Source organism: Struthio camelus, chromosome 32, assembly GCF_040807025.1.
Source record: "Struthio camelus isolate bStrCam1 chromosome 32, bStrCam1.hap1, whole genome shotgun sequence".
Taxonomy (NCBI): domain Eukaryota; kingdom Metazoa; phylum Chordata; class Aves; order Struthioniformes; family Struthionidae; genus Struthio; species Struthio camelus.
In genome coordinates this window covers 286,060-297,085 of record NC_090973.1, presented here as the reverse complement: position 1 = coordinate 297,085, position 11,026 = coordinate 286,060, and the positions used below count along the sequence as shown (strand labels likewise).

Here is an 11,026-nt window from a genome sequence, read left to right as displayed (position 1 = left end):
GGCGCGACCGTTGGGGGCGTTGGGGGGGTCGTGGGGGGCTCTGGGGGCTACTGGGGGCTACTGGGGGCTACTGGGGGGGTCGTGGGGGGCCCTGGGGGGGTCGTGGGGGGCTCTGGGGGCTACTGGGGGCTACTGGGGGGGTCGTGGGGGGCTCTGGGGGTTACTGGGGGCTACTGGGGGCTACTGGGGGGGTCGTGGGGGGCCCTGGGGGGTACTGGGGGTTACTGGGGGCTACTGGGGGGGTCGTGGGGGGCCCTGGGGGTTACTGGGGGCTACTGGGGGCTACTGGGGGGGTCATGGGGGGCTCTGGGGGTTACTGGGGGTTACTGGGGGCTACTGGGGGGGTCGTGGGGGGCCCTGGGGGCTACTGGGGGTTACTGGGGGGGTCGTGGGGGGCTCTGGGGGTTACTGGGGGCTACTGGGGGGGTCGTGGGGGGCCCTGGGGGGGCTCTGGGGGTTACTAGGGGTTACTGGGGGCTACTGGGGGTTACTGGGGGGGTCGTGGGGGGCTCTGGGGGTTACTGGGGGCTACTGGGGGTTACTGGGGGGGTCGTGGGGGGCTCTGGGGGTATTGTAGGGGCACTGGGGGCTTCTGGGGGTTACTGGGGGGGTGGAGGGCGCTTTGGGAGCTACTGGGGGGCTACTGGGAGATACTGGGGGCCTTGTAGGGGCACTGGGGTTCCTGGGGGGATGGTGGGGGGCACTGGGGGTTACTGGGAGTTACTGGGAGATTTTGGGGGGCACTGGTGTCTACTGGGCGCCTTGTGGGGGCACTGGGGGACAATGGGGGGTCCTGGGGGTGTTGTGGGGGGCACTGGAGGTTACTGGGGGGATACTGGGGGTTACTGGGAGCATTATGGGGGGCGCTGGGGGGGGGCAGCCCCCAGCCTGGCTTGAGCAGGTGCAGGGAGAGCCCAGGCGTCCGGCCCCCCCCTCCCCAACCAGGGGCCCAGGCGTCCGGCCCCCCCCCCAACCAGGGGCCCAGGCGTCCGGGCCCCCCCCCTCCCCAACCAGGGTCCCAGGCGTCCGGCCCCCCCCCCAACCAGGGGCCCAGGCGTCCGGCCCCCCCCTCCCCAACCAGGGGCCCAGGCGTCCGGCCCCCCCCCTCCCCAACCAGGAGCCCAGGCATCCGGCCCCCCCCCCAACCAGGGGCCCAGGCGTCCGGCCCCCCCCCTCCCCAACCAGGGTCCCAGGCGTCCGGCCCCCCCCCCAACCAGGGGCCCAGGCGTCCGGCCCCCCCCCCCCAACCAGGGGCCCAGGCGTCCGGCCCCCCCCCTCCCCAACCAGGGTCCCAGGCGTCCGGCCCCCCCCCCAACCAGGGGCCCAGGCGTCCGGCCCCCCCCCCCCAACCAGGGGCCCAGGCGTCCGGCCCCCCCCCTCCCCAACCAGGGTCCCAGGCGTCCGGCCCCCCCCCCCAACCAGGGGCCCAGGCGTCCGGGCCCCCCCCCTCCCCAACCAGGGTCCCAGGCGTCCGGCCCCCCCCCCAACCAGGGGCCCAGGCGTCCGGCCCCCCCCCTCCCCAACCAGGGGCCCAGGCGTCCGGGCCGGTGCCACCTGCTCCGGGCGGTCAATCCCTGTCCGCGCCCCCCCCCAACCCCAACCCCAATCCGGCCTGTGGGGGGAGGAGGAGGAGGAGGGGGGGGCCCAGGCGTCCGGGACCCCCCCTGCCCCCCCCCCCCCAAAAAAAAGGAGGAGGCGTTGGCAGGAACCGCAGAGATTTGGGAAGGGGCCCAGGCGTCCGGGAAGCCCAAGCTTAGAGGACGCTGCAGGGAGGGACCCAGGCGTCCGGGGCGGGGGGGGGGGGGGGGAGCACAGCGGGCCCAGGCGTCCGGGCCGCCCTCCCCCCCCCCAGGCCATAAATAGCCGGCGGCGGCGACGCGGAGCCGCCAGACGCCGAGGGACCCCGTCGCGCCCCGACGCCCCGGTGAGAGCCCCCCCGGCGCCCTGTAGCCGCCCTATAGGTGTGCCAGCCCCCCTATAGCATCCCGGGGGGGAGGGGGGGGCACGTGGGCCCTATAGCACCAGGATAGGATGCATCGACCCTATAGCATCCCTGGGGGGGGCCCTATAGCGCTAGGGGGGGCATATAGAGTCTGGGGGGGTGTAGCCCCTATAGCACCTGCGGGGAGGCTGTATTGGCCCTATAGCGCTGGGGGGGGGCTCGACGGACCCTATAGCGGCCGAGAGGGTGCTAAAGCCCCTATGTGCTTATAGAGGGGGGTGTGCCAGCCCTATAGTTTATGGGGTGTCCGTGCAGACCCTATAGCAGGGAGGGGGCTGTATAGACCCTGAGGCAGTGTAGAGCAGTTGTGGAGACCCTATAGCACTGAGGGGGCTGTATAGACCCTATGGCAGCCAGGTGAGGGGGGTCTCTAGACCCTATAGCTCCTGGGGGGGAGGCTGCGTAGACCCTGTAGGCATGAGACAGCAGGTTGTATGGATCCTATAGTGCCCAGGACAAGGGTATATAGATGCTATAGTACCCAGGACAAGGCTGTGTGGACCCTATAGTGCCTGGGATGAGACTGTACAGATCCTATAGGGCCTGGGGCGAGGCTGTACAGACCCTATAGGGCGCAGGGCAAGGCTGTACAGACCCTATAGGGCCTGGGGTGAGGCTGTACAGACCCTATAGGGCGCAGGGCAAGGCTGTACAGACCCTATAGGGCCTGGGGCGAGGCTGTACAGACCCTATAGGGCGCAGGGTGAGGCTGTACAGACCCTATAGTGCCTGGGATGAGACTGTACAGACCCTATAGAGCCCCAGGCGAGGCTGTACAGACCCTATAGGGCCCCGGGTGAGGCTGTACAGGCCCTATAGTGCCTGGGGTGAGGCTGTACAGACCCTATAGGGCACAGGGTGAGGCTGTACAGACCCTATAGGGCCCCGGGCGAGGCTGTACGGGCCCTTTGCTGACTCATAGGCACCACCGCTGCTGGGGAAACTGGTCTCTTAATGGAGCGCTGTATGGAGCCTATAGGGGCTGGGGGTGCATAGCGGTGCTGTGTAGCCCCTATAGCAACCAGGGGGGTAGGGGGAGTGGAGGGGAGGGACTAGCTGCTTGGGGAGCCCTATAGATGCCATAGGGACTGCAGAGGCATGCGGGGTGCCCCACTGCGCCCAGAGAGCGGGTGGGGTGGTGGGGTGCCCTGCGGGGATCAAGGGGCCGTGCTGGCTTGCAAGGGGGTCCTATAGCCCCTATAGCATCCAGGCAACCTACTGGGGTCTGTGGGTGCTCTGGAGACCCTATAGGATCCACAGGACGTGGTGGGCTCTGGGGCTGCCCTATAGGGTACAAGGGGGTGTGCTGGCTGGCGAGGGGGTGCTGTAGACCCTATAGCATCTGGGGTACATGTTGGGGTCTAGGGGTGCCCCATCGACCTTATAGCACCTGGGAGGCGTGTTGGGGTCCAGGGGTGCCCTATAGAGATCTCAGGGGCATGTTGGGGTCTAGGGGCACCCTATAGGGATCTGGGGAGCGTGTTGGGGTCTAGGGGTGCCCTATGGGGATGTAGGGAGCATGTTGGGGTCTAGGGGTGCCCTATAGGGATCTGGGGAGCGTGTTGGGGTCTAGGGGTGCCCTATGGGGATGTAGGGAGCGTGGTGGGGTCTAGGGGTGCCCTATAGGGCTATAGGGAGCGTGTTGGGGTCTAGGGGTGCCCTATAGGGATCTGGGGAGCATGTTGGGTCTAGGGGTGCCCTATGGGGATGTGGGGAGCATGTTGGGGTCTAGGGGTGCCCTATAGGGGTATAGGGAGCATGTTGGGTCTAGGGGTGCCCTATGGGGATGTAGGGAGCGTGTTGGGGTCTAGGGGTGCCCTATAGGGGTATAGGGAGCGTGTTGGGGTCTAGGGGTGCCCTATAGGGATCTGGGGAGCATGTTGGGTCTAGGGGTGCCCTATGGGGATGTGGGGAGCATGTTGGGGTCTAGGAGTGCCCTATAGGGGTATAGGGAGCGTGTTGGGGTCTAGGGGTGCCCTGTAGGGATCTGGGGAGCATGTTGGGTCTAGGGGTGCCCTATGGGGATGTAAGGAGCGTGTTGGGGTCTAGGGGTGCCCTATGGGGATGTAGGGAGCGTGTTGGGGTCTAGGGGTGCCCTATAGGGATCTGGAGAGCATGCTGGGGTCTAGGGGTGCCCTATGGGGATCTGGGGAGTGTGGTGGGGTCTAGGGGAGCCCTATGGGGATGTAGGGAGTGTGTTGGGGTGTTGGAGTGCCCTATAGGGGTATAGGGAGCGTGTTGGGGTCTAGGAGTGCCCTATGGGGATCTGGGGAGCGTGTTGGGGTCTAGGGGTGCCCTATGGGGATCTGGGGAGCGTGTTGGGGTCTAGGGGTGCCCTATGGGGATGTGGGGAGCGTGTTGGGGTCTAGGGGTGCCCTATGGGGATGTGGGGAGCGTGTTGGGGTCTAGGGGTGCCCTATGGGGATGTAAGGAGCGTGTTGGGGTCTAGGGGTGCCCTATAGGGCTATAGGGAGCGTGTTGGGGTCTAGGGGTGCCCTATGGGGATCTGGGGAGCGTGTTGGGGTCTAGGGGCGCCCTATAGGCTCCGTGGGGCCCCGCAGCGCTGCAGGGTCCGTCGGGAGCCTCCCTCGGGGCCCCCGCGCCGCCCTTGGCCCCGGCCCAGGCCTGGCCCCGGCCCCGCTGGCACCCGGAGCCGCCGCACTGCGGCGCGGGGGGGGGCGGGGGCAGGACGGGCCCCGGCGTCCGGGCGCGGGGGGGGGGGGGGGCAGCCCGGCGTCCCCGTCCCCGGGGGTCCCCGGTGTCCCCGTCCCCAGGGGCCCCAATGTCCCCATCCCCAAGGGACCCTGGTGGCCCCATTCCCAGGGGCCCTGGTGTCCCTGTCCCTGGGGGTCCCCGGTGTCCCCATGCCTGGGGGTCCCTGGTGTCCCCATGCCTGGGGGTCCCCGTGTCCCTGTCCCTGGGGGTCCCCGGTGTCCCCATCCCCAAGGGACTCTGGTGTCCCCATCCCTGGGGGTCTCAGTGTCCCCATGCCTGGGGGTCCCTGGTGTCCCCATGCCTGGAGGTCCCCGTGTCCCTGTCCCTGGGGTCCCTGGTGTCTCCATCCCCAGGGGTTGGGTCCCTGGTGTCCCCCTCCCCAGGGGTCCCAGTGTCCCCCTCCCCGGGGGTCCCAGTGTCCCCGTGCCTGGGGGTCCCTGGTGTCCCCATCCCTGGAGGTCCCAGTGTCCCCATCCCCAGGGTACCCTGGTGTCCCCATCCCCAGGGGTCCCAGTGTCCCCATCCCCAGGGTACCCTGGTGTCCCCGTCCCCGGGGGTCCCTGGTGTCCCCATCCCTGGAGGTCCCAGTGTCCCCATCCCCAGGGTACCCTGGTGTCCCCGTCCCCGGGGGTCCCTGGTGTCCCCATCCCCAGGGGTCCCAGTGTCCCCATCCCCAGGGTACCCTGGTGTCCCCGTCCCCGGGGGTCCCTGGTGTCCCCATCCCTGGAGGTCCCAGTGTCCCCATCCCCAGGGTACCCTGGTGTCCCCGTCCCCGGGGATCCCAGTGTCTCCATTCCCAAGAGTCCCTGGTGTCCCTGTCCCCAGGGTACCCTGGTGTCCCCGTCCCCGGGGGTCCCTGGTGTCCCCATCGCCCGGGGGTCCCAGTGTCCCCATCGCCCGGGGGTCCCAGTGTCCCCATCCCCAGGGTACCCTGGTGTCCCCGTCCCCGGGGGTCCCTGGTGTCCCCATCCCCAGGGGTCCCAGTGTCCCCATCCCCAGGGTACCCTGGTGTCCCCGTCCCCGGGGGTCCCTGGTGTCCCCATCCCCAGGGGTCCCAGTGTCCCCATCCCCAGGGTACCCTGGTGTCCCCGTCCCCGGGGGTCCCTGGTGTCCCCATCCCTGGAGGTCCCAGTGTCCCCATCCCCAGGGTACCCTGGTGTCCCCGTCCCCGGGGGTCCCTGGTGTCCCCATCCCTGGAGGTCCCAGTGTCCCCATCCCCAGGGTACCCTGGTGTCCCCGTCCCCAGGGGTCCCTGGTGTCCCCATCCCTGGAGGTCCCAGTGTCCCCATCCCCAGGGTACCCTGGTGTCCCCGTCCCCGGGGGTCCCTGGTGTCCCCATCCCCAGGGGTCCCAGTGTCCCCATCCCCAGGGTACCCTGGCGTCCCCGTCCCCGGGGGTCCCTGGTGTCCCCATCCCTGGAGGTCCCAGTGTCCCCATCCCCAGGGTACCCTGGTGTCCCCGTCCCCGGGGGTCCCTGGTGTCCCCATCCCTGGAGGTCCCAGTGTCCCCATCCCCAGGGTACCCTGGTGTCCCCGTCCCCGGGGGTCCCTGGTGTCCCCATCCCCAGGGGTCCCAGTGTCCCCATCCCCAGGGTACCCTGGCGTCCCCGTCCCCGGGGGTCCCTGGTGTCCCCATCCCTGGAGGTCCCAGTGTCCCCATCCCCAGGGTACCCTGGTGTCCCCATCCCCAGGAGTCCCAGTGTCCCCATTGCCCGGGGTCCCAGTGTCCCCATCGCCCGGGTCCCTCGGCGTCCCCGTCCCTGGGGGGGCGTCCCCGGGGGCACGGGGGGGCCCGGAGTGACGCCGCCGCCGCCGCCACCCGCCAGGCGCCATGTCGGACCCCAAGCAGCGGCTGACGCAGAGCATGCAGCGGGAGCTGAGCTGCCCGCTGTGCCGGGAGCTCTTCCGGGCGCCGGTGACGGCCGAGTGCGGCCACAGCTTCTGCCGCGAGTGCCTGGGCCGCCGGGGGCCGGCCGGGGCCGGGGGGGACGAGGGGCCGGCCGGCGCCTGCCCCACCTGCGGCGCCCCGGTCCGGCCGGCCCAGCTGCGCGTCAACGAGCAGCTCGAGCACTTGGTCGAGTGCTTCCGGCAGCTGCCGCTGGACCACTGCGAGGAGCACGGCGACCCGCTCAGCGTCTACTGCGAGCGCGACCGCCAGGTGGTCTGCGGCCTCTGCGCCTCCCTCGGCAAGCACCGGGGCCACAGCGTCCTCACCGCCGCCGAGGCCCACCAGCGCATGAAGGTGCGCCCGAGCCCCTCCGCCCCGGCCTCGGGCCTTCCCGCCGCCGCTAACGCTGTCTTCCTCTCCCGCCCCGGCGCAGAAACTCGTGCCCCAGCAGCAGGCGCAGCTCCAGGAGGCCCAAGCCCGCAAGGAGAAGACCATCGCTCTGCTGGACCAGCAGATCGCCGAGGTGGAGGTGAGGAGACCCTACGATGACCCGGTGGTGGCGGTGGGGGGACGGGACGGGACAGCGGGGACTCAGTGGTGACAGAGAGAAGCATCAATGGTCCCCAGCAGCCGATGCGATAGGGTGACCGATTGGTTGGGTGGTGGTTGGTTGGGTGGTGGTTGGTTGGATGGTGGTTGGTTGGGTGGTGGTTGCCCAGATTGGTTGGGTGCTGGTGGGTTGGGCGCTGGTGGGTTGGATGTTGGTTCACTGGGTGGTTGGGTGCTGGTTGGCTGGTTAGTTGGGTGCTGGTTGGCCAGTTGGTTGGGTGCTACTTGGTGGCTGGTTGCGTGCTGGTTGGTGGGCGGTTGGCAGGGTGGAAACAACATCCGGGGGGGACATCGTAGACCCTGCAGCGACAGAGCGGGGTGGAACGAGTTTCACCAAGCCAGGGGACACCCTCCAATAACACGGTGGGGTGGAAACAACCCCCGGGGGGGGACGTGGTAGACCTGACAACCGCAGAGCGGGGTGGGACGAGCCCACAGGGGTCAAGGGAGGCTCCGTGGTAACAGAGGACGACGTATACGAGGTCCAAAGAAGACGGTAGGTGGCAGTCTTGAGATGGTGCAGGAGACCCTACCATAACACGGGAGGCTCTAATCCGCCCAAAGGCGGCGGGGTAGACCCTACAGTAACAGGCAGGGCTGTAAACAAGCTCCGGAAGCGGGTGGTGGAACCTCCGGCAAACAGCCCCAGCAGTCCCAAAGGGGGCTTAGGCCATCCCGGCCCCCTCGGGAGCCCCCTATGGCAACGGCCCGCGGCCTCCCCACAGGACACGGTGGCGTGCTTCAAGCGCCAGGTGGCGGAGCAGCTGGGGGTGATGCGGGGCTTCCTGGCGGCGCTGGAGACCTCCCTGGGCGAGGAGGCCGAGAAGGTGCAGGCCCAGGCCGTGGCGGCCCTGCAGGGCGAGCGCGGCACCGTGGGCAACTACCTGGAGCAGCTGCGGCAGATGGAGGCCGTCCTGGACGAGGTGCAGGAGGAGAACCAGACCGCCTTCCTCCGGGTGAGCCGCCGGGTGCTGGGTCACTGGGTGCTGGTTGGTTGGGTGCTGGTTGACCAGATTGGTTGGATGCTGATTGGTTGGGTGCTGGTTGACCAGGTGGTTGGGTGCTGGTTGGTTGAATGTTGGTTGAGCAGGTGGTTGGATGCTGGTTGGTTGGGTGCTGGTTGAGCAAGTGGTTGGATGCTGGTTGGTTGGGTGCTGATTGACCAAACTGGTTGGATGCTGGTTGGTTGAATGTTGGTTGAGCAGGTGGTTGGATGCTGGTTGGTTGGGTGCTGGTTGAGCAGGTGGTTGGATGCTGGTTGGTTGGGTGCTGGTTGAGCAAGTGGTTGGATGCTGGTTGGTTGGGTGCTGATTGACCAAACTGGTTGGATGCTGGTTGGTTGAATGTTGGTTGAGCAGGTGGTTGGATGCTGGTTGGTTGGGTGCTGGTTGAGCAGATTGGTTGGGTGCTGGTTGGTTGGGTGCTGGTTGAGCAGGTGGTTGGATGCTGGTTGGTTGGGTGCTGGTTGAGCAGGTGGTTGGATGCTGGTTGGTTGAATGTTGGTTGAGCAGGTGGTTGGATGCTGGTTGGTTGGGTGCTGGTTGAGCAGATTGGTTGGGTGCTGGTTGGTTGGGTGCTGGTTGAGCAGGTGGTTGGATGCTGGTTGGTTGGGTGCTGGTTGACCAAACTGGTTGGATGCTGGTTGGTTGAATGTTGGTTGAGCAGGTGGTTGGATGCTGGTTGGTTGGGTGCTGGTTGAGCAGATTGGTTGGGTGCTGGTTGGTTGGGTGCTGGTTGAGCAGGTGGTTGGATGCTGGTTGGTTGGGTGCTGGTTGAGCAGGTGGTTGGATGCTGGTTGGTTGGGTGCTGGTTGACCAAACTGGTTGGATGCTGGTTGGTTGAATGTTGGTTGAGCAGGTGGTTGGATGCTGGTTGGTTGGGTGCTGGTTGAGCAGATTGGTTGGGTGCTGGTTGGTTGGGTGCTGGTTGAGCAGGTGGTTGGATGCTGGTTGGTTGGGTGCTGGTTGACCAAACTGGTTGGATGCTGGTTGGTTGAATGTTGGTTGAGCAGGTGGTTGGATGCTGGTTGGTTGGGTGCTGGTTGAGCAGGTGGTTGGATGCTGGTTGGTTGGGTGCTGGTTGAGCAGGTGGTTGGATGCTGGTTGGTTGGGTGCTGGTTGACCAAACTGGTTGGATGCTGGTTGGTTGAATGTTGGTTGAGCAGGTGGTTGGATGCTGGTTGGTTGGGTGCTGGTTGAGCAGATTGGTTGGGTGCTGGTTGGTTGGGTGCTGGTTGAGCAGGTGGTTGGATGCTGATTGGTTGGGTGCTGGTTGACCAAACTGGTTGGATGCTGGTTGGTTGAATGTTGGTTGAGCAGGTGGTTGGATGCTGGTTGGTTGGGTGCTGGTTGAGCAGATTGGTTGGGTGCTGGTTGGTTGGGTGCTGGTTGACCAGGTGGTTGGATGCTGGTTGGTTGGGTGCTGGTTGGCCCACAGCCCACCTAGCTGAGGTCCATCCCACCCTGCTGTGGTTCTGCCCTGCCCGGACCCCTCTGCCCCCCATAGGGATGGGGCAAGGAGGGGGTGGGCCAAAGAGGGGGCAGAGCCACCAGCCTTACATGCACCCTCGTCTTCCTCCCCCCAGAAATACTGCCTGGTGGCCAGCAGGTGAGTGCACCCCTAGGTCCCTCGCCCCGTGGGGCGCCCCCCGGCGCCCCCCACCACCCGCCCCCTTCCCCCCGCCCCCCTTCAGGCTGCAGAAGATCCTGGGCGAGTCGCCGCCGGCGGCCCGCATGGACGTCCACCTGCCCATCATCACCGACGAGTTCAAGTTCCAGGTGTGGAAGAAGATGCTGCGGGCCCTGATGCCGGGTGAGCGGGCGCCGGGCGGGGAGGGAGAAGGCCACGCGTCCCCCCCCCTCCACCACCACCACCTCCAACCCCCCCGGCGGCAGCCATGACACCCTCCCCTTCCCTCCGCCGCAGCCTTGGAAGAGCTGACGTTCGACCCGGCCACGGCCCACCCCAACCTGGTGGTGTCGGCGGACGGGCGGCGGGTGGAATGCGTCGAGCAGAAGCAGCCGGTGAGCGGCGACGACCCCGAGCGCTTCGACAAGTCCAACTGCGTGGTGAGCCGCCAGAGCTTTGCCGCCGGCGAGCACTACTGGGAGGTGGCGGTGGGCGAGAAGCCCCGCTGGGGGCTGGGGGTGGTGGCGGCCGGCGCCGGGCGCAAGGGTCGCCTCCAGGCCCTGCCCTCCAACGGCTTCTGGCTGCTGAGCTGCAAGGAGGGCAAGTGCTACGAGGCGCACGTGGAGCACAAGGAGCCGCGGGCGCTGCGCCTGGAGGGCCGCCCGGCCCGCCTGGGCCTCTACCTGAGCTTCGCCGACGGCGTCCTGGCCTTCTACGACGCCTCCGACCCCGACGCCCTGGCGCCGCTCTTCGCCTTCCACGAGCGCTTCCCCGGCCCCGTCTACCCCTTCTTCGACGTCTGCTGGCACGACAAGGGCAAGAACAGCCACCCGCTGCGCCTCTGCGGCCCCGAGGGCGACGAGGCCTAGAGCCGCCCGGCCCCCGCCGGGCCACCAATAAAACCCGGCCGCCCGCGCCGCCTAGCCTGCCTTCCTCCGCGGGGCGAGGGGGTTGGGGTTGGGTTGGGGTTGGGGGGGGGTCCAGGAGTCCGGGCTGCCACCCCGGAGAACCCCGGCGTCCAAGTGGACGGGAGCGACCTGGACACCAGGGTTCACCGGGCTCCGGTGGGGCAGAAGCACCGGACGTGGCACCACCCCAGAACCACGTGTGGACCCAGCGCTGGTGGAAGGGTGGGGTGGGACGCTGGCCGATGGGGGGAGACCCCCAGAGGACCCTTCTCCACTA

The 11,026-nt window shown here is 67.8% G+C and overlaps 1 protein-coding gene across 2 annotated transcripts; it reads left to right on the top strand.

Moving 5' to 3' along the window:
- Positions 1-1,821: 1,821 nt before the first annotated feature.
- On the top strand, positions 1,822-10,758 carry TRIM72 (tripartite motif containing 72). 2 transcript variants are annotated; one of them, XM_068923231.1, is made up of 7 exons: positions 1,822-1,924; positions 6,543-6,958; positions 7,038-7,133; positions 7,939-8,169; positions 9,798-9,820; positions 9,906-10,024; positions 10,139-10,758. In XM_068923231.1, exons 2-7 carry the CDS (start codon positions 6,548-6,550, stop codon positions 10,708-10,710), a joined length of 1,452 nt encoding a protein of 483 aa, XP_068779332.1. In that variant the 5' UTR covers positions 1,822-1,924; positions 6,543-6,547; the 3' UTR covers positions 10,711-10,758. The 2 variants fall into 2 exon arrangements, with proteins under 2 accessions (XP_068779332.1, XP_068779334.1); XM_068923233.1 differs by lacking the exon at positions 1,822-1,924 and having other exon boundaries at positions 6,514-6,958.
- Positions 10,759-11,026: the final 268 nt, after the last annotated feature.

What these genes read in the sequence shown, in the direction of transcription:
- TRIM72 (XM_068923231.1), top strand. Translation starts at nt 6,548, where the DNA reads ATGTCGGACCCCAAGCAGCGGCTGACGCAGAGCATGCAGCGGGAGCTG. An exon ending in TACTGCCTGGTGGCCAGCAG is followed by an intron (nt 9,821 to 9,905) that starts GTGAGTGCACCC and finishes GCCCCCCTTCAG; the next exon opens with GCTGCAGAAGATCCTGGGCG. An exon ending in GCTGCGGGCCCTGATGCCGG is followed by an intron (nt 10,025 to 10,138) that starts GTGAGCGGGCGC and finishes CCTCCGCCGCAG; the next exon opens with CCTTGGAAGAGCTGACGTTC.